Genomic DNA, 25,987 nt, shown 5'->3' on the forward strand with positions numbered 1-25,987 from the left:
TATAGAGGGGAGACAGGGTTCAACCACAGGACGAGGCGGTGAGCCAGTCCGCACCGGACTCAACGGCCCTACATCCGGTGCTGGAGTCAACGGTGTTGACGATGCCTGCACCCTCTGGCGTTCCGAAGCCGGACGCGGCTCTACCACCAGTGCAGGGGGAGCCGGTGCCTGTTGGACGGCAGCGTCCTGGGTCTTGCGGGGTCTTTTATGTCCTGGAGACAGGGAACAGCGCCGAAGGGCTTGCGGCAGACGCGATGCCGACAGAGGACGGTGCCGTGGGGCCTTATCCGCGTCTCCTCGCGGTGCAGTACCGGAGGGTGCCGCTGGGGCGCTGCACACCGAGGCGCTCCTCCATGAGGAGCTGCTTAAGTCTAAAGTCCCGCTCCTTTTTGGTCCTGGGCCTGAAAGCCTTGCAGATCTTACACTTGTCTGTCTGATGAGATTCCCCTAGACACTTCAGACAAGAGTAGTGAGGGTCTCCTGTTGGCATAGGCTTAGCACAAGTCGCGCACGGCTTAAAGCCAGGAGCCTTGGGCATGAGCCTGGCTGCGCGCCGGGGGAGAAAGGGGGGATAAAAGCCCCCTTAACCCCCGCTAACTATTTATAACTACTCTACAAAACTATTAACAACAAACTACTAATCTATAAGTATATAACCAACAACTATCTACAAGAATGAACAAGTAAAGCTATAAAAAGCAACAGAGGGTCCTGTGGCACCTTTAAGACTAACAGAAGTATTGGGAGCATAAGCTTTCGTGGGTAAGATGCACTTCTTGCATCTGAAGAAGTGAGGTTCTTACCCACGAAAGCTTATGCTCCCAATACTTCTGTTAGTCTTAAAGGTGCCACAGGACCCTCTGTTGCTTTTTACAGATTCAGACTAACACGGCTATCCCCTGATACAAGTAAAGCTAGGGAGAGTGGAGAACAGCTATGCCGCGCTCCACAGTTCCAACGACCGTCATGGGCGGTAAGAAGGAACTGAGGGGGCGCTGGGTCGGCTGGGGTATATATCCAGCGCCATGAAGGCACCACTCCACGGGGCTCCACAGCCGACCCACTGGATGTTGCTAGGGTAGAAAATTATCCGACGATCGTGCACGCGGCACGCGCACACCTAATTGGAATCGATATGAGCAAGCACTCGAAGAAGAATCATAACTGTGGGGCCCAAAGAGAAAGGTTTTTGAGACAGCTGGGTTGTAGGCCAGCCAATGCTTTGTAGAGGACTAGAACTTTGAAATGGACTTTATGTTGGATAGGTAACTACTGTAATGTATAAAGCACTGGTATGATGTGGCATGATGGGCCAGTGCTGCTCAGCAGATCAGCTGCAAAGTGTTTTACCAGTTGCAGCTTCCAGGTGACTTTTTGTTTATCCCAGATATAGTGCATTACAATAATTTAGCATGAATATGACAAAGTCATGGATCACCGTAGTTAGGTCTCATTCAATAAGGTCTGACACCGTTTCCTGACCAGCTATAAACAGAAGAGGTTTCTAGCTACTCATACTATCTCAGAGTCTACACTCCAATTTTGCACATAACCTTGATAAAAAGGATGTAAAATACTAAACAATTAAACCGTTAACCCCCAGCCCGGCCGTCTGGAGCAGCCCCAGCTGTGCTGGCCCTCCAACCCCATCCCCAGCTGTCCTTGCAGGAGCAGCCCTGCAGCCCATGCTGGCCGGCTGGAGCAGCCCCTTTCCCTTTAATCAGTTAACCTATTAACAACATAATTGTAATAATTTAAATGGTTAACTTTTTTAATGGATATTTACCTCCCTACTTGATAATTGAAGAGAGGAGGGAGAAAATACCTTCAATTTGAGATTCCGGTCATAGTTTTTGCTTATTCTTGAAAATATTTTACTCTTAACCAGCATCACCTCTGTTTTGCCTAAAATAAGCCCATTTTATAAAAATATATAATATATAAAATAAAATAATCTCATGTTCCAGGTTGTTTCTGATTTGTCTCTTCTCTTCTAAGATTCCCCATAATAGGTTTTTCTCTTCAAGAAGTTATGAATGCTATCATTAATTAAGTTGCACATTTTGATTCATGACTGGCAAGGAATGCCTACATGTAACAGCAAGTACAATGGGTAGACCAGCTAGGTAGGACTCCTAAAGAAAAATGTATTATTCTGCACAAATGCTACCTCTCCAGAGCCTGAAATTTATCTTCTAAGCTGGATTTCTTATTCAGAAATGTAATTAATTGCTGCTTTGTAGTAAACATATGTGTCTTTTAATTACCATATATACTCGTTCATAAGCCAAATTTTTTTTAGTAAAAAAGGAAAGCACCAGAGAAGGGGGTCGGCTTATGAACGGGTATAGAGAGGGAGAGTTGAGACACAGGCCCTCCCCACAACAGAGGGAGCCAGGAGAGGCAGCACAGCCAGAAGGGAAGAGGCGAGCACAGAGTCTCTCCTCTTCTGGCCATGCTGCTCCCCCCAGCCTCTGAAGCAGCTGCAGCTCCGGGGCTGGCAGGCTGCAGCCATGCCGCTCGGCCCTGCTCCCCAGAGCAGGCTGTGGCCACGCCACTGGAGCATGCTGAGGCCGTGCCACCTGGCCCAGAGACATCCTTCCCTGGCCCTCCCCAGATAAGGTGGGAAGGGATGGTGGGATGGGGAGAGTGTGGGGGTCCCGGGCTAGGGGTGGGGTCATGTGGAGGATGGTCACAGGGGTTTACTCCCCTGACTCTCAGCTTCTCCCCACCAAAAGATTTCCCCACCAGTTGCTGTCCCAGCCTGTCAGCGTAAGCAGCTGGCGCACCGGGACACTTTGTTTACACCGTGCCTGCAGACGCTCAAGGTAAACAAACCATCTCAGCCCACCAGCGGTTTATCCTGATGGCCTGGGAGCCAAAGTTTGCTGACCCCTGAATTATAGGGTCAGCTTATGAATGGGTTATAAAAATTTTCTATTTTTACTTATCCACCGGGTGTGTGTGTGTGTGTGTGTGTGTGAGAGAGAATAGGCTTATAAACGAACCGGCTTAAGATCAAGTATATACAGTACTTTTTAAAATCACATTTCACCAATTAGCATCAATAATTTAATCCACAATTATAAATGTAGTACAAAAGATACACTCAAAGTTCTACTCTTCTGATTTTCACAAACATAGCAGAAAAAAGTAGAATTTGTAATCTCATTGAAAACCTACCAGTTTACAGAATAAAAAGGTCATCAATAAAGTTTTAAAAGATAGAATTTGTTCTATGTAATGCTCAACTGTCAGATTCAATACTTACCCTCAATGTGTGATGTTCTTGTGCTAGTAATGCTGTGACTTCCTCCTGCAAGGTAATGATCTCTAGAAATTGCCCCCACAGAGCCATCAGAAGAGAGCAAAGCTGTGCAAGATTCATGTTTATAAGTTCTGCCAGTTCATCAGGATTTTCCATTTTCTGAAGTCAGGAAAAAATATTCTTACTAAATCTATAAATGCTTGTTTATAGATGATGCCTTCACATGTACACAAAACCAATGAAATAAACTCAGTTTCATATGGTAAAGTATTTACCCTTGCAACAATTCTACAAAAAAAGAACTCTTAAATTATAGCTTTTTTGTCCAAACATCAAAAACAATTCACTTAATTTAAAGTTACATTACTAACAGAACACTTTTTGTGCGGTTCCAGATGTTACCCTGGAAAGTCTTTTAGAATCAGGTCACATAGTCTTAAATTACAATAAGAACTTGACTCGTGTCAACTGTAATTTTAAAATGAAGGCCAGATTGTAACCACTGTACTTGGTAGTGTTCTAAACTACAGTGTGAAGTACAAAAACTAGGAATCAGGAATTAGAAACATGACACACTAACAAAAATTGTGTCACAGCCAATGATGGGTGTTGCAGGGATAAAACTGAGATACTGATGTTATCTTACAACTAGTTTAAAACAAGAGTCATCTCCTCTCCAGAACTGACCCCACTGATTAGGACCGTGTGGTACTTGTATTTTTAAGTCAGTTTGCTTCCTCAGGGCCCACTCTCACGAGGTGTTAATAACCTCATAGAACCACAAAAGAAAGATACATAGGAAATGAGACTTTCCTTCTTCATAGTTTACTGCATCCCTAGGACATTCTCTTGTAGCATGGTTCTATTAGAGTTAAATGTAATTTGAGTGCTAGGGATGGTGTCTTGGTTAGTATTCCCCACAATAAGGGATCTTAATAGTCCACTACTATGTATATTTTAACACTAATCTAAACTGATCTCAAAAATACAGCACCATACATTAAAATTGCTATTGGACCAGCTGCATGTTCTTGAAGCCCTACTATAAACATATGAATGGCAGGAGAAGTGGTAAAAGAAGGTAATTGAAGTGAGAAATGATCAAGGTATTGAGGCAAAGGTTTTAGCAGCTGAGTCAGTAAAGAAAGAGCAGATTTTGGTCACGTTACAGAGAAAGAAGAATCAGGAATTACATGTAGTGTGATAATGCACAAGTCCTTCCTTCTTCAGTTCCTTCCCACTATTTGTTGCTCTCATTTGACATTTTGTCTGAACTTTAGGCTGCATGCACTTCAGAGCACAGCCCAGGCTGAAGGAGGGGGAGGGGCAGGGTAAAGGCAGCTTCCATCTATATTTGTGCCTCCAAGATTCTGTTTTGGGGGCTAATACTGACCATAGTGTAAATTAGAGAAGTCTAATGGGTTGCTCTAATTTTACCTGGCTGGTTATGGGTAGTTTTGCAGAATTGGGCAGAACTGCCGGACCAGAGTGTGCTCCAATCACCTCCTTTCTTGCTGCCAGCCCTGCTATATTCTGACACTGTGAGGTAGGCAATTTAGGGCTGCATCTACTGGTCCTATACGCTGCCCTTCCCCAGGAAACTCTTTCTGACCTCTGTAAACCACTGTAGCAGCATAGAAATCATAGCAAGGAAGGCTTAAAAGGGACACTAAGGAGTCAACAAGTTTAGCCCGAGCTGAAGCAGGACCAAGTAAATTTAGATCATCTCTGACAGGTGTTTGTCTAACCTATTCTTAAAAACTTCCAATGACAGGGATTCCACAACCTCCCTTGGAAGCATATTCCAGAACTAAACTACCCTTCTAGTTAGAAAGCTTTTCCTAATATCTTACCTAAATCTCCCTTGCTGCAGATTAAGCCCATTATTTCTTGTCATATATTTAGCAGACATGGAGAACAATTTATCACAGTCATCTTTATAACAACCCTTAACATATTTGAAAACTTATCAGGTCCTCTCTCAGTCTTCTTTCCTCAAGACTAAATATGCACAGGGTTTTTTTTAAAACCTTTCCTCAGAGTTGTTTTGTTCTGAACTCTTTATCATTTTGGTGCTTTCCTCTGGACACTCTCCAATTTTGCCCGGAACTGGATACAATACTCCATCTGAAACTGCAGCAGTGCCAAGTAGAACTGGATACGTACCTTCCATGTCTTACATAAAACACTCCTTTTAATACACCCCAGAATGATGTCACATTGTTGACTCGTATTTAATTTGTGATATACTATAACTGACCCAATCCTTTTCAGCAGTACTGCCACCTAGCCAATTATTTCCCATTTTGTAGTTGTGCATTTGATTTTTCCTTTCTAAATGTAGTGCTTTGAGATATCTTAGACATATTTGGAGACACAAGACTGGAGAGAAAAGACAAAGGACAGAGATTTGGTAATCATTTAGGTGAGGATGAGAGAAGAGATGGAGAACAGAGACAGAATCTCTAAGTGATACTAATGGATAAGAGAACAGGAGAAAGGAAATGATGAGACACCTCTGAAGAAGATTACATGGTGATCACAGCGACGCAGGGGAAACCAGAAGAATGCAGAGGTGAGGAAGCTGACAGAGGATCTAAGGAAGAGAGGTGTGATCAGCTATGCCCAAAGAAGGAAAGAGATAAAGAAGACTACATAAATTTAAGAAGCTTTCAGTATGTGAAGCAACGTTGGCCTGTGAAACACTTCCTAGTGGTCCACAGAGAGCTGGCTAGTCACGTGGTGCTGACTTTCCTTGTTTCCAGCTTTCACATCATATTAAATACAGGAAAATATTTATTTTTAGCAAATGTTTCTTTTCAACCTAAGCTATACTGCTGTATGCAACTGCCTCAGTAATATTATGCTATTGAGAATGAAGGGGAAAGTGGACTGCATATTCCTGAACAACAGGGGAGATGGACCACACTAAGAAAATATTTGTGAACTCCTGCTTTAAGCTTTAGGAAAGGAAATCCAAAGGCATACTTGAAATTGTGTGTGTATTAGCAAAATAAGGAAAGTTGAGTGAATGAAAGTAGTGAGGGAGACTGGGGCAGTTGTGGGATAGTAGAAGGAAAACATCAGAACCTGGAGAGGAGGTAAAGTAGAAAAAGAGAAGGCTGTTGAAAGAAAATCTTGTTTTTTTTAAATTTTCTCAGATTCTAGTCAGAGAAGGATTAGAAAGAGAAGAAGACATCTTAGAAGAGAGTAGAATGGAAAGAAGAGTTGGTAGAGTTTGGCAGTGAAGAGTCCATCTGGAGGAGAAAAATTATCAAAATTAAGATTGAGTCAGTAATCTTTTGCATTTCAAACACCACTAGTAACCATATCTCTCAACCTGTCACAATCCATAAGTGGGATACAGCATCTCTTGGAATAAGCAACAAACAACACAGAAAATAAATTACCAAAATCAATAATTTTTCTCTGCAGCAATCTATGAAATACTGATAGAAAATACTTTGCTTTTAACTTATTTTACATTTATTATGAATAAAAGACAAAAAGTACCTTTACTTCTTCACACAGTTCTGTAAGGCGAGCTTCTACATCTATGTTCTCTGGAAAGATTAGGATGCATATGCATGAAATTATATTTTACCAAATTCACACCCATATTTTCCAACTTGTAGAACAAATCAACTTCCCTCATAAAGCAATTTAATAAAAAAGACTCAAAGAAAACTTGATGTCATTTAAAGTAGTACCATTAATTTGAAATCTAGTATATTTCAAAATCTGAGCTACAACGTTTCAACTAATTATTAAGGCCCGGAGTCTTTATGTTATTGTTTCATTTTATTTTATAATTACATTTGCCTGTTTTTAAAAAAATCTCTCCTGTAGCTGTTTGAAAGACTTATAAAAACAATGGGAAATGAGTAACTGACAATACTGAGGGAACAGGGACACATGGTATGCTGACAAATACACAAAGAAAACCTATTGATAAAGAGAGAAAAAAATTTCCTTTGATCTTAGTAACCTTAGATATTACCTATTACAACTTAAGGTAAAACATTTTCATACAGAAGTGTGATTTTTTTAATTGATGATATCCCTTTAAAGTAAAACAGCATAATAGAATGGAATTGACATTTGTATCTTAGTGATTTGAAGTTCATGATTTAAATCAAGACTACGGTCATGATGATGCAATCAGATCAGTGTGGCTGGACCCCTGCACAGCCTCACTCACTTCAATAGGACTCATTTTCATGGATTGGATTGCAGGATCAGGGCCTAAGGGTTGATTATATGATGTACATTCCTTCTTTCAGGTAACACACAGGCCTCAATCCCCTTCTAAATGTGAAAAACTAAGCACATAAGTAGTCCTGTTGAAGTTGGTGGGATTGCTTGCATGACTAATACTCACACGTGTAAGTGTTTTCTGGAGCTGTTTCACAGTTATTTTCTGAACTTTATAAATTGTTCATTTTTCTCAACTAAAGAAAACTTCTGGACTAAAATGCTTTCATATCAATAGACAATTTTTGAATAATTAAAACTTTAATTTATTCTTTTAAGAAGTCTGTGTAGACACTGTTTTGTATGTACATAAGCATTTGTATTGTTGTACATCTAATGTATTTATATACTTGATAGTGTAAAAATAAACATTTCGCATAAAATTTTCTAAAGCATCTAAATGACTTAAGAGCCTAAGTCTAATTAGAAAAGGGGCTTACGCACTTTTAAAATATTTATTCTTTAAAACTATTCTTTTAAATATCTGCCAACTGACGTTATCAGAAATACTGCAGCTCTGAAATAAATAACAATTAGAACTATTTTCTCTATACATTTGGAATGGCAGCATTTTTTCTTTTGAAAGAGTTATGCTCTAAACAGTAGAATCTGATCATGTGCAGGGCTGAGAATGGGACACAACCTATTTAAATAAAAAAGAGGGTAGCAACTGAATGCCAAGAACACTTACAAAACAACTGCATATTTCTCACCTACTCAAAAAGAATCTATTTTTAAAGAATTCTCTCAGATGAAATACCTTGTCAAATAAGTTGGCCAGGCTACCAAAGTTACCACTTTTGTTACCTTGATTCAAATTATTCAGGGAATACATATTTGTTCAAAAAGAACTACTCTTCATCATTTCAAGTTGTCAATATTGTGAAATCACACATGACAGCAGCTTGAAATTAGATCACAAAATGTGGATGACTTATTTATAAACATTCTACTTTTTGGACATTCTTATGTGCCATCTTTACTCACACTGTTTAATAAGAATAAATTTAGTGGTGAAATTAACAGGACTGTTTGCAGAGTAAGGTCCAGTTCTTACAAAGATTTATGCATGAGCCTCACATCATAAACTCTCAGTAATCTCACTGATTTATATTGCCAGGAGATAATTTATTTCTTCAATTGTCCTTGATTTTCATGATATTGTAGGTATTTCAAAAAATGGAATACCAGATAACTACCCTAGACTAATCTGTATACAAACACTAATTTAGGGAACATTCTGCCATCTTACTTCAGGCTGCATGAATAAGGATGGCAGAATATACCGCAAAATTAATTTTTGTGTTCAATTTGTATGGTTAATTCCATTTTTGAAACATTGCAATATCATAAAAATGAAGGACAGTGAGGAAATACATTCTCTCATGGAAACATATGAGTTAACACAAAACCTCCTGTTATAAAAATTTTAGGATATACTTAATATTTACAGAATGACAAACATTTACTTAATTTATATTAATGAATTTCTTACAATGTTTTGGGTAAAAATGTATTTAAAATACCTATTTTCAAAAAAGCTTGAAAGTAACACCAAATGACCTAATCTACATAACTAAAAGCCTATTTCGTTTTGAGAAACCAAGCTTTCAATTTGTAGTAATGCAAGTTGTCAGAAACTAGTAAAAAACAGCAATTAAAAACAATTACATACACTCGTATAATCTAAATGGCTGATAAAGATAATTATCCCATTCTCACAACAACTTAAATGAAAATTTGTCATCTGAGATACATTTTCAGTTGTGTGTGGGACCATGCAAATTCAGTTACTTGTGAAAAAAATTATTTGGCTTATTCAACCATCATCATGCTCAAGGTTTATCATGCATGTCAACTGCAACCCAAAATTGATTTTACACCCCAATTATAAAACTTTGAGGAACAAGTTGAAAGATGAAATTGAAACTGTAATACTATAATTAGCTGAATACAACTAACCTTCAATCATATCACCTTATAAAGTAAAATATTCTGTAACGGTAATGTTCATCCAGCAATGATTTGATAGGATTTTGCTGGATCGTTGGTTAAAAAAAAACAGTAAAAAATTCCAGACAAAACACAGTCATACTTGGTCTACACTAGGCCTACTAGAACTCTCTGCACTGCCATGTAAGAGACCTGTGACTGATTTGTGGACCAGTTTCTCTCTCCCCACATCTGAGCTGGAGTGTGCTACAATATCATCCTCCCCTGGCCACTTATGGAACAGTGCTGACAATCTCCAAAAAGAGAACAGCTGCAATTTAAGCCTTGAGAACAAGTTGGTTTAGAAATAAGAGAAAACAAGTCGGGAGGGCTCCAGCAGAGACATGGAAGATTCCCCAGGAAGAAAATACATTCATCTTTAGAAATTTAAAGTTGTACCAATTAATGAAGCTAAATGAAATTCTTGTTTTCTCCAGTTATTTGATTTCAAATCAGCTGAAGCCATTTAACTAATCAATCACTTCTATTTTATTAAACAGAAAGAAACTAAACTGCATATCAATAGTGGTAGCTCATTCCACTGATATACAGTGCTAGATTTAGTCCAGCCACTGTTTTCACTGGAGTTCCACACACTTGCATCAGGGTTCAATTGATTAGTTTTTTTTGCTCTTCCTTAAACCTGAAACAAAAATACTCTGCACTAATAATAAAAATCTAAGGGATTATATCACCTGCTTTAAAAACATACCTAGACAGGCGTCTCTCTGGGTTCGTGGATATTTTCTTCTGAGAAGGCGTTCATAAAGGACCTGCATGCTGGCCTTGGCTAGTTATAAGGATTGCACACAGATGACTAGTTACTACACTCTTTTTTCAATCTGTGCTTATTTGCCTTAAAGTTAGTAAGAAAGTTTATTGCTAGCCTAGAAATTAGTGCAATTAGAATAGAACATTAAAGCATATAATTTTAGTAAAGTTTCTAGATTAGGTGTTACTCATGATGTACATTAACGCTGTTTTTGAAATTTTCTAATGCCTGTTTTGTTTTTTAAAAACGAATATTGATCAAATGCTAACAATTAAGTTTATTTATAAAGTCCAACAGTATTTTTCGTATGCTATTGCAAATTCAATTTGTTTAAAAAAATACAGATCAACATTTTGAAATGAATAAAAATGTACATCATAGAATTAAGGGAACAAAAAAGAAACAAAATTAAAGCAAGATAAAGACATTTTATTTAAAACAAAGAATAACAATACTTTTTATGAGATCTAAAAAGAATTTGGGATTTTCCCCCCCAAAAGTCTATTTGAATCTCGGATATAAAATATACTTTACCATGTAAAAACTCAAAATAAACAGTAATAACAAATGACAAAAATAAAACGTGTATTATAGAATGTGAAAATCTAGTGTGAAAGGTTTTTTTTAATTTTTACAGAAGTGCAGTTGTCTCTGATTATTGCTAGTTTTTAAAGAAAACAGTCCTTGTTCTTAGCTATCAGTAATGGTTATTTTCCAGAAGCAAAAAGTGAATAATGTTAGCAATGTTAGTATCTGTATAAACAGCTTTAGTCACTATTGTCATATAGTCCAGATATAGGTATACACAATATAACAGAACTAACAGAAAAAAAATTCACAGACAAGAAAAAAGAAAAGATATTACATACTAAACTGTAAAGATTGAGAAAAAATTAAAATATAGAAAATATCATCAATAAATGTATAGTATATATAGAAGACAAGTCCATTTTCAAAGCACTAAATATATTATTTTTGATTATTTCTGTTCAAACTTGTAGAATCTCAAAGTAAATTAAGATTCTGAAAGTAAGTATGAGCCTAACCCACGTAACACTATGGGAAGCTTTACACTGACTTCAATGGGCCTTGAATGATACTCTACAGCTGTATTATTCAAATCCCGGTTTCTATTTTATTATATAGAAATTTTGTGTTAGGGAACTGAAGGAAAAGCTGTGATTCATTCAGGAGTTGAATCTGGAGTTTCAATTAAGTAATTTTGGTATTCTAAGCATAACTTTACATAAAGAGTAAAACCAATAGATACTATTTGGCACATAAGGCGTTTCCTTACTAAAAGCTGAGTCATTCACATAAAAAGGGTGCACCCCGCCACAGGAGGATTAAAGTAATTGGCACACAATATACTATGCACTGTGACTATAAGCACTGCTCCTGTTCTTGTTGATAGAAAGCCTAGTTTCTAGTGTAAATGGTACTTTAATGAACATAAATTTTTATGCAGGAAAAAAAAGACTATATCAAATAGATTACAGTAGAACCTCAGAGTTATGAACACCATGGGAATGGAGGTAGTTCATAACTCTGAAATGGTCGTAACTCCGAACAAAACGTTATGTTTGTGCTTTCTAAAGTTTACAACTGAATATTGACTTAATACAGGTTTGAAACTTTACTATGCAGAAGAAAAATGCCTCTTTCCTTTTTTTTGGGGGGGGGGGTAGTTTACATTTAACACAGTACTGTACTGTGTTTGCTTTTTTTTCTTCTTCTTTTGTCTCTGCTGCTGCCTGATTGTATACTTCCAGTTCCAAATGAAGTGTGTGGTTGACTGGTCAATTCATAACTCTGGTGTTGTAACTCTGAGGTTATACTGTATTTATGGGGTATTCCTCATATAATAAATTCTTTTCTTTCATTTTTTTGCCAACACTTTTCATGTCTCAAAGTCCTGCATGGTAAATGCCTACTGATTACTCATCCTATAATGTTAACAGACAAAGCTAATTAACAGTAGACGAAATGGTAACCCCTATCAAATAACATACTCATGGATTCCAAAATGTCCTCCCCCCCATTTTTTTTTAAAGCCAAAAAGTTTTGATGTTCAACACAAACATGCTTGATGTAAACTCTCGTGGTCTTTAAGAATGCCAATGTATTATCCCTTTACACCTATGCCATCTTTTTGGTTCTACAACTCAAAACAGACATTAGCTTAGTACTAATCTTGCATGTTAGAGTATGTCTACACTTAAAATGCTACAGCATAGACATTGCCTACACCAATGGGAGGGGATCTCCCATTGGCACAGGTAATCTTCCTCCCTGAGAGGGACCTAGATCTGTCTACACTGGGGGTTAGGTCTGTATAGCTATGTCTCTCAGGGGCATGGATTTTTCACACTCCTGAGAGTCAAAGATATACTAAAGTAAATTCCTATTGTAGAACAGACCTATTATTAGAACTATATTTTTAAGCAGTATTTCCTTAGCTCCATTTGCAAAAGGTGGCTGATTCAAACTCTAGTCAGTCTCTTTAAAATTAATAAAATTTATCGAGTCCCCTTGCATGCTTTCTCATCGTAGAAATATGTTCTCTAACTGTTCAATTTTAATCATGACGAGAAAGTGGCTACTCTCAAAACTAAGCATAATCTTACTGACTGTTCAGTTACATAGATTTAGTCCATAGTGTAATCTGTTTTTCCGAAGTCTCAGACAATTAATATTATGTCAATTTAAGAGCATCCAGCCTTTAAAAAACAAAAAATTGACTTAGAAATAATTTCTTCTTGAGGCCTTATTTTCAAGTTTTCCTCATGATGTTCTTTTCAAATCAAAACTTACAGCATTTAGAATTTTTTTTTAGAATCAAACTTTAAACTTACTTATATACAACAATCATGATTCCTTACAGCATGCACATAGGCATAATACAGTATTTAGACTAGGGTGGGGATTTGCTTCAAATATTTTTAGTACTAATGTAATGATTTGAAAAAGCTTCAAGAAAATAATTTAATATCATGTAAAGCCAGTTTTTAAATCTTATTAACTTGATGGTAGTGTTTTTTGTTATATTTCTGATCATTACTATAAGACTCATTTCAATTCCAGTAGTAAAATAGCAGGTGCACAACAGGTACAAGATGTAAGATGAATTATATTTCAGTCTAGAAGAAGGGAGAGAAAACAGGCTTTTCTAAGGAGCACAGCAAGAAGACAGAAAATATCTTTGTGATAGAAAATAAAGTGATTTATTTTCTTGTGTTCAGCATACCCAGTTCTATTCGGTGAGAGGAGGGGAGCTCCTTTGCTACCATGATGAAATAGCTGTGTAACCCTTTAAATGCAAGCAGCAAACTGGCACAAAGTGTATAGTGGAGATTGTAGGCATGATTCAGGAAGGACTCCGCAATCACAAAACTGCAACCCTAAAAAAGGATTAGTATACATATTAATTACATACTATAAAATTGCACTAGCAGAATAACTAAAAAGATTTTCTATAGATCATTCTCCACCCCAAACTCATCTGAAACTGAAACTCATCCATGGGCCTGCAATTTCCACTGGAGTGCAATCTCACAAAAAAGATAAACACACTAAATTAGGGCGGTCAAGCAATTAAAAAAATTAACCACGATTAATTGTACTGCTAAACAATAATAGAATACCATTTATATAAAAATGTTTGGATGTTTTCCACGTTTTCATATATATTGATTTCAATTACAACATGGAACACAAAATGTACAGTGCTCACTTTATATTTATTTTTATTATAAATATTTGCACTGTAAAAAACAAAAGAAATAGTATTTTTCAATTTACTTACTATAAGTACTGTAGTGCAATCTTTTTATCATGAAAGTTGAACTTACAAATGCAGAATTATCTACAAAAAACAACTGCATTCAAAAATAAAACAATGTAAAACTTTAGAGTTTACAAGTCCACTCAGTCCTACTTCTTGTTCAGCCAATTGCTCAGACAAACAAGTTTGTTTACATTTGCAGGAGATAATGCTGCCCACTTCTTGTTTACAATGTCACCTGAAAGTGAGAACCGAAGTTTGAATGGCACTGTTGTAGCCGGCATTGCAAGATATTTACCTGCCTGATTTGCTAAAGATTCATATGTCCCTTCATGCTTCAACCACCATTCCAGAGCACATGCGTCCATGCTGATGGTGGGTTCTGCTTGATAAGATCCAAAGCAGCGCAGGCCAACGTATGTTCATTTTCATCATCTGAGTCAGATGCCACCAGCAGAAGGTTGCTTTTCTTTTTTGGTGGTTCAGGTTCTTTAGTTTTCACATCTCAGTGTTGTTCTTTTAAGACTTCTGAAAGCATGTTCCACACCCCGTCCCAATCAGATTTTGGAAGGCACTACAGATTCTTAAACCTTGGGTCGAGTGCTGTAGCTATCTTTAGAAATCTCACATTTGTACCTTGTGTTTTGTCAAATGTGCAGTGAAAGTGTACTTAAAATGAACAACATGTAGGGTCATCATCCGAGACTGCTATAACATGAAATATATGGCAAAAAGCAGGTAAAACACTGAGCAGGAGACATACAATTCTCCACCAAGGAGTTCAGTCACAAACGTAATTAACGCTTTATTTTTTTAACGAGCATCATCAGTGTGGAAGCATGGCCTCTGGAATGGTGGCCGAAGCATGAAGGGGCATACGAATGTTTAGCATATCTGGCACGTAAACACCTTGTAATGCCAGCTACAAAAGTGCCATAAGAATGTCTGTTCTCACCTTCAGATGACATTGTAAACAAGAAGCGGGCAGCATTATCTCCTGTAAATGTAAATAAACTTGTTTCTCTAAGTGACTGGCAGAACAAGTAGTAGGACTGAGTGGACTTGTAGGCTCTAAAGTTTTACACTGTTTTGTTTTTGAGTGCAGTTATGTAACCAAAAAAAAAAAAATCTACATTTATAAGTTGCGCTTTCATGATAAAAAGATGCACTATGGTACTTGTATGAAGTGAATAGAAAAATACTATTTCTTTTATCATTTTTACAATGCAAATATTTGTAATAAAAATAATATAAAGTGAGTACTGTACACTTTGTATTCTGTGTTGTAATTTAAATCAATATATTTGAAAATGTAGAAAAACCCAAAATATTTAATAAATTTCAATTGGTATACTATTGTTTAACAGTGCAATTAAAACTGCAAATAATCACAATTAATTTTTTAAATCGTGATTAATTTTTTTGAGTTAATTGCGTGAGTTAACTGTGATTAATCAACAGCCCTACACTAAATATTTTAAGTTTTCTATAAAAGGGAACTTGAAACATATATCACAGCCTTTTGGTAAAATTCTTCCCTTTATGGCATGTCACTAGGCATAGTAAAGTGCCTTTAATTACGTTTGCCCTTTATTACCATTCAAAAAGAATTATTACCCAATAAAGATCAGAAATATTATAAATAAAATAGTCAATCAATAATATTCTTACATCTGCTGATAATTGTTTTGTATAGTTATTGCCGAAGACCACACTTTCAAGAGTAGGAATCACAGTGTCCCTGTTCTGTGCTGGTGTGTTCCTGTTTAACCAAGTATTCTTCATGGGGCGGGGAAAGCTGCCAGAACCATTTAAAAATAGAGAAAAATATCCACTTGATTATAAACACAAAGTGAATTGAACACATGTAATAAGGAGTGTATGCCACAATTATTTATCATAGTAGCAGAAATTCTTAACACAAATCATTTGTGTTTTTAATGGAAGTCAGAGGGAATCAAGATGTTCAGGTAATTACTGGTTTTGAGTACGTTCTTACAACAACTGCAAAGCTTGTTTGTTGAAAATTTCTTGAAAAGTATTTAAAAAGGACACCTTGGGTAATTAGATTTTTAAAAGTATTTAAAAATATTTCTGGGTGAACTGGTAACATTCTGCTCCAATGATGACTATAGCAATATGAAAATTTCTACTTCATTTTAGTGTCTTTTCACATTATACTGAGATGAGATATAAAGTTAAATTGCTCCATTCACTCACCACTGTAAGAGCCAAAACTGGGAGGAAAAATTTGTACACACAGAACACCAGCAAATTCAAAATTTTTGCCAGTATTGTATAAAGGTGCCATGGAAGGATATTACCCTGATTCTCTGAAAACATCAGACATACAAATAAGAACAGTTTTTGCTAGCAAATATGAAATTTGTGCACCATAACTAAGGGGATACTGCAGCTTAAATAATAAATTCACCTTCCTGTAATATCGTTTTGAGGACTGACATTTACACGTGTACACTGTGCATTGGAACTCATGAGGAAGAGTTCAGGGAAAGAGAAGGAGCTGGCATGGAGTATTTGAAGATTTGGGGGGAGGAAAGCAAAGAAACATACTTTAAAGAAAAATCTGTGTTTAAGAAACAAAATCAGTACTATTAGTGTGATGATGTTTGTTTTTCCACCCACCACACTTGTTTTTGACGTGTTCTGTAAACAAAAAAAATTGTGATTCTCCCCCGCCTCCCCCCTCCCAACCCCATATGAGGAACAGTTTAAGAGAACTTGGGGAAGGTGTTTGAAGACAGAATCTATTGACTCCTGCACATTTAGGAGATTAGGCAAAGGATGACCAATAAAAAGGCAGGGCAGAAGTTAATGCCACTGTGGCAGTGACAAGAACCTCAAAGAAAAAGGTCAGGGACAAGGTCAAGGCAGCAATGACAGCAACCGCAAGTGCACTAATAGCAGCTGCTGCAGGCACCTCCTTGTCTATTGGCCATTAACCACATTCAGCAGCTAATCCTTTTGGCTTCTGCGTTTGAACCAAATAGTCTTCTTCCAGTAAATCACTACGAGTAGATGAGCCACCACTTTCTCTGACTAGTCTGCAGCATAAACTGCTGTATTGCAAGAGAAAGTATAAAAGTCACCTACTAAGGTCAAAGACATTGACGTAATATATCTACTTAGAGAACTGCATAAAAATGAACTTTAACAGTGTTTCTGAGTTAGTCCCAGACTCAGCACCATTGTTGACTTGTATTGTAAAACTAATAAAGAAGATGTAGTCAGGGTCACAAACAGAATGTATATTCTAAAAAGGAGATGGTAAAAGGAGGATGATCTTGTCGTTAAGATGCTGCTCTGAGATTTTGGTAATCTGGGTTCAGTTCCCAAGCTCTGTTGCAGACTTTCTGTGAAAGTTGGGTTGGTCACTAAGGCTATGTCTACACTGCACACCATGGGTTCCAGAGAGCAGGGTACAGTAACTCCTCACTTAACGTCATCCCGCTTAACGTTGTTACATCGCTGATCTATTAGAAAATGTGCTCGTTTAAAGTTGCGCAGTGCTCCCTCATAACATTGTTTGTCCGCCGCCTGCTTTGTCCACTGCTTGCAGGAAGAGCAGCCTGTTGGAGCTAGCTGGTAGGGGCTTGGAACCAGGGTGGGCTGGCAGCCCCCCATAAGCTCCCCCAAGTTCCCTGTGCGGCAACCGCCCAGCAGGCTATCAATTGCTGGGCAGTTCTGGTGTCCCTCCCCCCACTGCCGTGTGCTGCTCCTGCCCTCTGCCTTGGAGCTGCTCCTGGGAGCCTCCTGCTTGCTGTGCAGGGGACGTGGGGGGGAGGAAGGTGCTGATGTCAGGGTGTCCCCCTCTCCCCGTTCCTGTACCCCATCTCCACAGAGCGGCGAGGGGGACACAACAGGACTCAGGACGGAGGGAGCTTGCTGGCAGCAGTTGCTGTCTCAACTTGCTGATCTACTTAAAATGGCAGTGTACTTGGGGGGGGGTGTCACGTCTTAGAGGGAAATGCGCGCGTCTATCTCTCTCTCTCTCATACACACACACACACACACGGTGTGTGTGTGTCTGTGTCTCACACACACACATGCACCACCCAGCACTTTGGAAAGTGGAGGGATTGATGTGCTCCAGTTGGATAGCGTGAGTTCATCATCACGTTCAGTTTCCGCAGGGAATGTTTGCGGCCACTGCCATGCATCTATTGTGTTTCCTCCCTCCATTTGTGCTGCCTTGTAGAGTGTGAGGCTATATTAACAACGTATTAACCCTTAAGGGCTCATCCGAGTGCTAAGTATCAGGGGGTAGCAGTGTTAGTCTGTATCCACAAAAATGCATCTGAAGAAGTGAGGTTTTTTACCCACAAAAGCTTATGCCCAAATAAATCTGTTAGTCTTTATGGTGCAACTGGACTCCTTGTTGTTATGATCTGAGTGCTAGTTCAACATTTAGAGCAAGGCATTCCCTGGGAAATATCCCACCCTCTTTCACCTTCTCACTTCACACCTCAACCAAGCTTCACAATCATCACTGCTGTGTACACTATTAAATTGTTTGTTTAAAACTTATACTCTGTGTGTGTGTGTCTGTCTGCTGAAAAAAATTTCCCTGGGACCTAACCCCTGATTTATATTAATTCTTATGGGGAAATTGGATTTGCTTAACATCGTTTTGCTTAAAGTCGCATTTTTCAAGAACATAACTACAATGTTAAGTGAGGAGTTACTGTATTTGTAGCTACACACCAGAATGAAAAGCAAGTTTCATCCACACTGTGGCTTGTAGCTACACAAGTTAGTGACGGTCTCTATGGCAATAGCGAGGTAGCAGGGGAAGGGGCTGGCAGCTCCCTGAAGCAGAGAAAGGCTCTGGCAGCAGGGAGCTGTCAGAACCTTTCTCCAACACAAAAAGAGAGACTCTGGCAGTGGGGAAAGGCTCCCACAGTGGGGAAGAAGCAGGATACTACACTGCTAAAAATAGCAGGGTACACAGGAGAGGCACTACTTGAGAGCATAGAGAACCATGTAGGGTACATACCCTAAGGGTTCTGATGTGTCTTTACTCACATAAGCAGTGCCTCACTGTCTATGTTGCTATTTACAAACATTCTAGAGGGACATGCAGTGTATGTATTCTACACATTGCTGTAAGGAGTGTGCAGTATAGACATACCCTTAATGTTTCTTTCCTCAGTTCTGATCTTTGTAATGGCAAGGGAAACAATACTTTCTTTCTAAATAGACAAGATAAAGGGTGAACTATAGTCTCTTAAAATGTGTATGTACAGCACCAAGCACAATAAGACCCTGCTCTCATTTGGGACATCTAGGTACTACTGTAATACAAATAATAAATATTCAAATAAAACCATGCAGTAGGTTCTCTTACTGCAATAATGGTAAAAGCTGCTCAGTTAAGTCCTATTTTTGTTGTTGAGTCACAATAGTACAGATGTAGAATATAAATGTAGGCTACAGAGCATGATATTGCTTATTTGTATGTGGGGGGGGGGAGGGGAGAGGAATAGATGGTTGTTTTGTTAATTTGGCATTATTAGTTTAGTTTACCTGTTTGCATAAATATATATACTACTTTAAAAAAAGGTTGGTTTGTAGGTTTTTCCATAGCTGCAGACAACCTAACACAACACTTTTAAAGCTCCATCAGTTAGATTACTGAAATGTAAGTTTCGTATGGTCATGTAAATAAGAAAAAGAAACTCTTAAAATAAACACTTTAATTCAACACATACTGGTAAGGCCATCAGAAAGGTACCAGTAGAGAATACCACCAAATACAGGGTCACTCCAAACCCTGCTAGAATGAGAATGTACAAGCCCACATACTCCTTTATTCATTATTCCACAGTGTCTTCCTGCAAAAAATAATTATAACATAACACTAATAATAATTAATAATAATAATTAATGGAGATATCCTATCTCCTAGAAATAGAAGGGACCTTGAAAGGTCATTGAGTCCAGCCCCCTGCCTTCACTAGCAGGACCAAGTACTGATTTTGCCCCAGATCCGAAAGTGGTCCCCTCAAGGACTGAACTCACAACCCTGGGTTTAGCAGGCCAATGCTCAAACCACTGAGCTATCCCTTCCCCCACACTGGGGGGTGGGGGGAGGGAAGTGGTGTTACTCTCCCAAGCTCCTCCACCCAGGACAAAATGAAGCATCACATGCAGTAGACTATGCTCAATTCATAACAGGATTATCCCTCTTCTTTCTGGCATATCCTTTGATAATCTATGTAATAGTTAAAGCTGATGTGGATAGTGTCACTATGCTTCAGAGTTAACTGTCAATTTAAATAATCAATGGAAGTTTACACCTCAGCTACTTTTTCAAGCTGCCTGAACACTCAAAAAGACACTATCATACTGGTTATACTGTGTTCACATTGTATAGCTTTTCTTCACATCTATGAAGGCTAGAGATGTAATAAAAAAATGAAAGCAGATTCTGGAGTACAAAGTGTAGAAATCAGGAAAGAGTACTAGCTCAACAAGCCATTGAGAGTCAGCTCAATTCAAATAAAATGGATAAAAAAGATAAATAAAATGAATAGATATCACCTCACCCTAACTACAGATTATATGAACACTAGCAGAGGGTAATATTGCTTGCTCTCTACTTCTTTTCTCTTGGGTGTATTAAATTACTACAGTTAGCTGTGTTTTACCACCTGCACTCCTTTTATTCTAGCACAAACTAGAACTCAAAATTTCACAGTTTTAGGAAAAAACAAAAAACCACCAAAACAGCTTCTAATCTAGAACATCATAAAGCACAATACATCATAAACATAAACTTACTCAAGTAAGTTATAATAACTAATAATCCAATACATTAATTGAATCTTATTAATGGGATATTACCTTATCAATGGCTGGTGTAGAGCAACCAAAGAAGCATGGACTGTAACAGATATGACAGAGAGGTGGAAGTAATCAAACATAACATTGACGTAGTGATGAAGGCCCTGGTGTAAGCTAAAGTGCAACTTTAAAGTTCGGCTACTAATTAGTTGCAGTGTGCTCAGATCATCTGGCCTTGAAAAAAAAAAAAAGTGTAATTACTGGAACAATGTTTTAAGTCATCCAATAATAAAATCCCCAATACAAGAAACAGCAAGCCATTATTTAAACGACACAAGGCCACAGCCATATTGGTCTTCAATAACTTTAATATATTAAATATAGTATTGTTTTATACCATATCATTTATAAATATAATTACATCTCTAAAAGGGAACAGCAGGATGAATAGGTAAACAACAAGAAATCTCTCCTAAACACAGTAATTAAAGTCTGCAAGCTGTCTCAAGAGATTAACCAGATTTTCTTGCCCATACAAATAAACTTCTAATATATGAATAGCTGATTTAAAATAAATTAAGCATTCTAGATTTTAAAAATGTTTGAGCAATATTTTGTATGTAAGATGTTATAATTTTAATCTCTCCATTTAAAAAAAGCAGTTAACAGGCATTTCACTTATTTAATAAAATATATATTATTTTTAAACTTACGAATAATCTGTGTCTGTGAAGTATAGATCTAAGGATAGCAGGAAATTCATTTCATTAAGGGATTCTTCAATCTGAAAAGGAGTTAAAAACATGACAATTATGTTCAGTATTTTGCAAATTATGCCTAAAGGATCTGAAGTATCTGAATAGTTAAATATACTTGAATGGCAGATTACCTTCCGTTCATCTAAGAGCATTTTAATTTTGAAGATCATAACATCATTCACAGAAACCTCCTCATTTTTGTAAAGAATTTGAAATGTTTTACTGCAAATTACATTGTCATGGACTGAAGCTGGAAAGGCAAGATCAGCACCTGAAAATCAAGCAGACATTGAAGTTTTAAAAGACTACAGTGAAAATAATGAAAATATTCTTTTGCTCTACTTTGAAACCTATGATTATTTTACAGCATCCAAATGTGTGCTAGATACCTTACAGCAGCCAAGGTCCTAATCTCGAAGAATTTCTATCAAATTTCAGATATGATGCAATGAAGTGAGCCAATAAAACCAGAGAGAGGGGACACTGCAGGAAGAATAGGGGGTTACAGCAATCAGATTACAGAGTTACTGAGCAAAGGTGTAACCCAGTGCAGTCAGATTTTTTTAAAATTAAAATTATATTATATAATGTAATATACATGTGTATTTGTTGATTCACTTCCTGTGGCACTGGCTTAGAAGTGATTCTTCGGGAGTGATTTAAAATGAGAAGAGGGTAGTTAAATGTTTGCTAAACCTGTAATATATTACTTCCTCTTTGTTCCCTTATAAGATCCAACAGTCTCATGCTTTTTTTTCTCATTGGAAATCATAAACAAACAGTACAGTTAAATTCTTCAATCATATACAAATATGTACTACTGATCAAAAATGTGGTGGATTGAGGACACTAAACTATTTTTGCCTAATTAATAAACCAAATAAAGTAGTGATATGTAATGATGGGAAGCACACTGAGATTGCCTGAATCTTCAAAGCAATGATATTTAGCACTTTTCATCTCCATATTGTTTTACAAACTTTAAGTAATCAGTCCTCTCAGCATCCTGTGAGACAGTTACGTATTACCCACATTTTAGAGTTGGCAAAATTCAGGCAGAGAGGTTAACTGACTTGACCAAAGCCACCGAGTGAATCAGTGGATGATCTGGAATTAGAAAGTAGGTGTTCTTGGCTTCCAATTATGTGCACTTTACTGTGACTACATTACATCGCATCCAAGTCTTATATTTGTTCAATATGGCACATTTACTTTAAGGACAGGATGGACTGAAAAAAATGCGTGAACAGAAATATGGCAAGAATGGTTAGAGAAGTGGAGAGACTGACTTGAAAGGAAAGATTTAAAAAGTTGGGTAAGTAATGAATAGTCTACAAATATTTGAAGGATGTGACCAGAATGTAGAGGATTCATCCAGCAAACAGAAGGGATTTAGCTAGGAATAAATGAGATACAATTTAAAAAGCAAATATTTACTGATAGTGAAATGCATTAGCCTATTGAATAATGACCAAGGAAATACACTGAAACTAGAGTAGGCAAAATAAGAGTAAATGCACTGCTATGCAATAAGGAACAATCCTCAATGGGCAGACGGGGCTATATCCTAATAGATGTTTTCCACTTCTAGAGTCTGTGAGTGTGGCAGACAATGCCCTTCTATAACCCTGATAACATTTTAGTTTTGCCTTTTGCAATCTATCAGGAACTAATATAAGTATTAGTTCATTGAAGTGTTTATATCTACACATTCAAGTTACATTTATGATTACTATGAGCTCTATCCAACTCAAATTCAAGTTCTCTGTCTCCTGCCCTGCAAGCTCTCTGCATTCTTCTTGGATTAAACAGCTATACAAGCTGCATCCTATCAATCCCAAGGGATAGTCACCATTGATAATGACTTCAAAATGAGTCACATTTTCAGCTTTACACAGGTGCCCAAATCTTGTCCCTTTTATAGACTGCACCAATCCAGAATGGTATAGGAGAATGATGCTGAGGATGCACTGAGCTTACATGAGTTTGGTGGTGAGAAAGAATAGATTCTTTCAAGGCAGATCAACAGTCAGCAAAGAAGAATCTTTAAAGTCCACACACGGAAAAACACAATGTAGTACCATGAGCACTCTCTCATGGCGCGAAGTCACTCTCCAGCACCTTGGGTTGCCAACTGTCTAATCACACAAACCCAAACACCCTTTCCCAGCCCCCTTCCCCACCCCTCCCCCAAGGCCATGCCCCTGCCCTGCCCCTTCTCCGAGGCCTCGCCCCCGTTCACTCCAGCCCCCCACCCCTCGGTCGTCGCTCTCCTCCACCCTCACTCACTTTCACTGGTGCTGAGGTAGGGAGTTGAGGTGCAGGAGGGGGTACGGGCTCTGGGCTGGGGCCGAGGGGTGCGGAGTGTGGGAGAGGGATGAGCCTGGGGCAGGGGGTTGGGGTGCAGGAGAGGGTGCAGGCTGTGGGAGAGAGTTTGGGTGCAGGAGGGGGCTCAGGGCTGGGGCAGAGGGTTGGGGTGTGGGAGAGGGTTCAGGGTGCAGGCTCCAGCCGGGAGGTGCTTACCTGGAGCGGCTCCTGGAAGTGGCAGCATGTCCAGCAGCAGCTCCTAGGCTCAGGGATGGCCAGGCAGCTGTGCATGTTGCCCTCACCCGCAGGCGCTGGCCCCGCAGCTCCCAGCCAATGGGAGCTATGGAGTCAGTGCTGGGAGTGGAGGCAGCGTGAAGAGACCCCCCTGGGCCTGCCTGTGCCAAAGGGCAGCAGAGACATGCTGGCCACTTCCGGGAACCGCAAGGAGTCAGGGCAGGTAGGGAGCCTGCCTTAGCCCTGCTATGCTGCCGGACTTTTAGCCGCCTAAAACCATCCGGATTGGCTTCAGTAGCCTCCGGGAGATCGAGCCCAGCCCCAGCCATGCCAGCCAGATCGACCCTAGCCCCAGCCGTGCCAGTCAGCCCTTTGATCAGTTAACCACTTAAAATATTTTTAATCTTTAAATGGTTAACTTTTTAAACGATATTTACATCCCTACTTCCCAGTATCTCTTGACTGGAGTTTGTCCTTCTCCAGAGGCCTTTTCAGACAGGCTATTCCAGTCTAGCCCCGCTCCTTGGGCAGGGTCTCTCATAGGCTTCCCTGCCTGGAGAGCTTTCTCCTGAACTTCCACAGATTACTGTCAGGTTTCCAGCCTTTGGCAGTTTCAGTTACTCTTTCAACCACACTCCCTTGCAGCTTCCTGCTACCTTTTCTATTGGAATCCCCTGATTCCACTTACAGGAGGCTCATCTTGTAACCAGGGCTGGCTTAGCCCCAGGATCTCCAGCCCACCCACAAACCATTCTGTTACAAACACATATTCCTGTGAAGAGTCCTTTTGAGCTGATTCCTCAAGCCCAGTTATCAAGTAGGGGCCTATGAAAGCATCGTCTACTGCATCATCCTCCCTCACATTTACATGATTGGGACAGTTCTCTCTCCTCATTCCTCCCCGTTAATAAATAAATAAATAATAAAAATCAAACTCAAAGAGCAGTGATTGTGAGTGAAACCCGTTACCTATGTATGGAACCCAATGTGACAGAGGACTCGACAGACTTGACCCAAGTCTTGGCAGCATTGTCAGAGAAAGAAATTACTCCTTTGATACCCAGGCAGATACTTTTTTTTTTTAAATAACTACAGACTCTTCAGACTAGTCTCTCAACAACCTTCGATACACTCCAGGGAGTTAATTCCTGTGGGTTATGCAGTTTCAGGGTGGGGGAGACTGAAAGATCAAGCTAGGGAATCACTGAACAAAATCAGTGGAGAATTCATTCATTCATTCTTGTACAAACATGGAAGCAGCCAGACCATCCCTAATCTGATTAATCTTTTCCTCAAAATAACAAGCAATTTCCACACAACAGGAAGGACTCAGAGCAGCTACTGAACTAAAACTGTCCAGATTTATTAGACTGGGATAGTAGGCACTAATAATGTTAGAACAATTCCCAGGGGCATATGACTGTATCCCTTTCCTTACATCCTTTATATAACAACTGGTCTTAGATTGTAAACTCTAAAAAAAAAAAAAAAAAAAAAGGAACCGTGTATTTCCACAGTACATTGCACAATGAGACTCAAGCTTGATTGAGGTCTTTGGGCATTTTTTTAATATTATGTCTACAAAATATATATTAAAAGAACGTTAAAGTTGCAAAATCAGAAATTATTAGGAAATACCAGAATTATGGTTGCCTATTGCAAACTTAATTCGTCCCCATTGAGCCATTATGGACTAGGCTTGTTGGAATTTGATTTTTATTTTCTTTGAATTTCGTTTGATAATATCTGTTTATTTTTAATTTTTTTAAATTAATCAATTTAAATTTTCACAGTTGCAGGAAATTATGGTT

The 25,987-nt window shown here is 38.4% G+C and overlaps 1 protein-coding gene across 6 annotated transcripts in view; it reads right to left on the reverse strand.

The window, feature by feature from the left end:
* The window catches only part of FAM135A (family with sequence similarity 135 member A), a 151,261-nt gene that overhangs the window by 64,032 nt on the left and 61,242 nt on the right, over window positions 1-25,987 (reverse strand). For 4 of the 6 annotated variants that reach the window (XM_034766221.1, XM_034766219.1, XM_034766222.1 and 1 more), the window contains 8 exons: window positions 21,767-21,906; window positions 21,591-21,661; window positions 20,938-21,111; window positions 15,742-15,868; window positions 13,534-13,687; window positions 10,227-10,304; window positions 6,782-6,831; window positions 3,272-3,427 (listed from right to left, as the gene is read on the reverse strand). In XM_034766221.1, coding sequence (XP_034622112.1) covers window positions 3,272-3,427; window positions 6,782-6,831; window positions 10,227-10,304; window positions 13,534-13,687; window positions 15,742-15,868; window positions 20,938-21,111; window positions 21,591-21,661; window positions 21,767-21,906 — 950 coding nt within the window. The remainder of the gene's footprint in view (window positions 1-3,271; window positions 3,428-6,781; window positions 6,832-10,226; window positions 10,305-13,533; window positions 13,688-15,741; window positions 15,869-20,937; window positions 21,112-21,590; window positions 21,662-21,766; window positions 21,907-25,987) is intronic. The other 2 variants (XM_034766223.1, XM_034766224.1) reach the window with 1 other exon arrangement.

Source organism: Trachemys scripta, chromosome 3 (assembly GCF_013100865.1).
Source record: "Trachemys scripta elegans isolate TJP31775 chromosome 3, CAS_Tse_1.0, whole genome shotgun sequence".
In the NCBI taxonomy this organism is placed as follows: Eukaryota; Metazoa; Chordata; order Testudines; family Emydidae; genus Trachemys; species Trachemys scripta.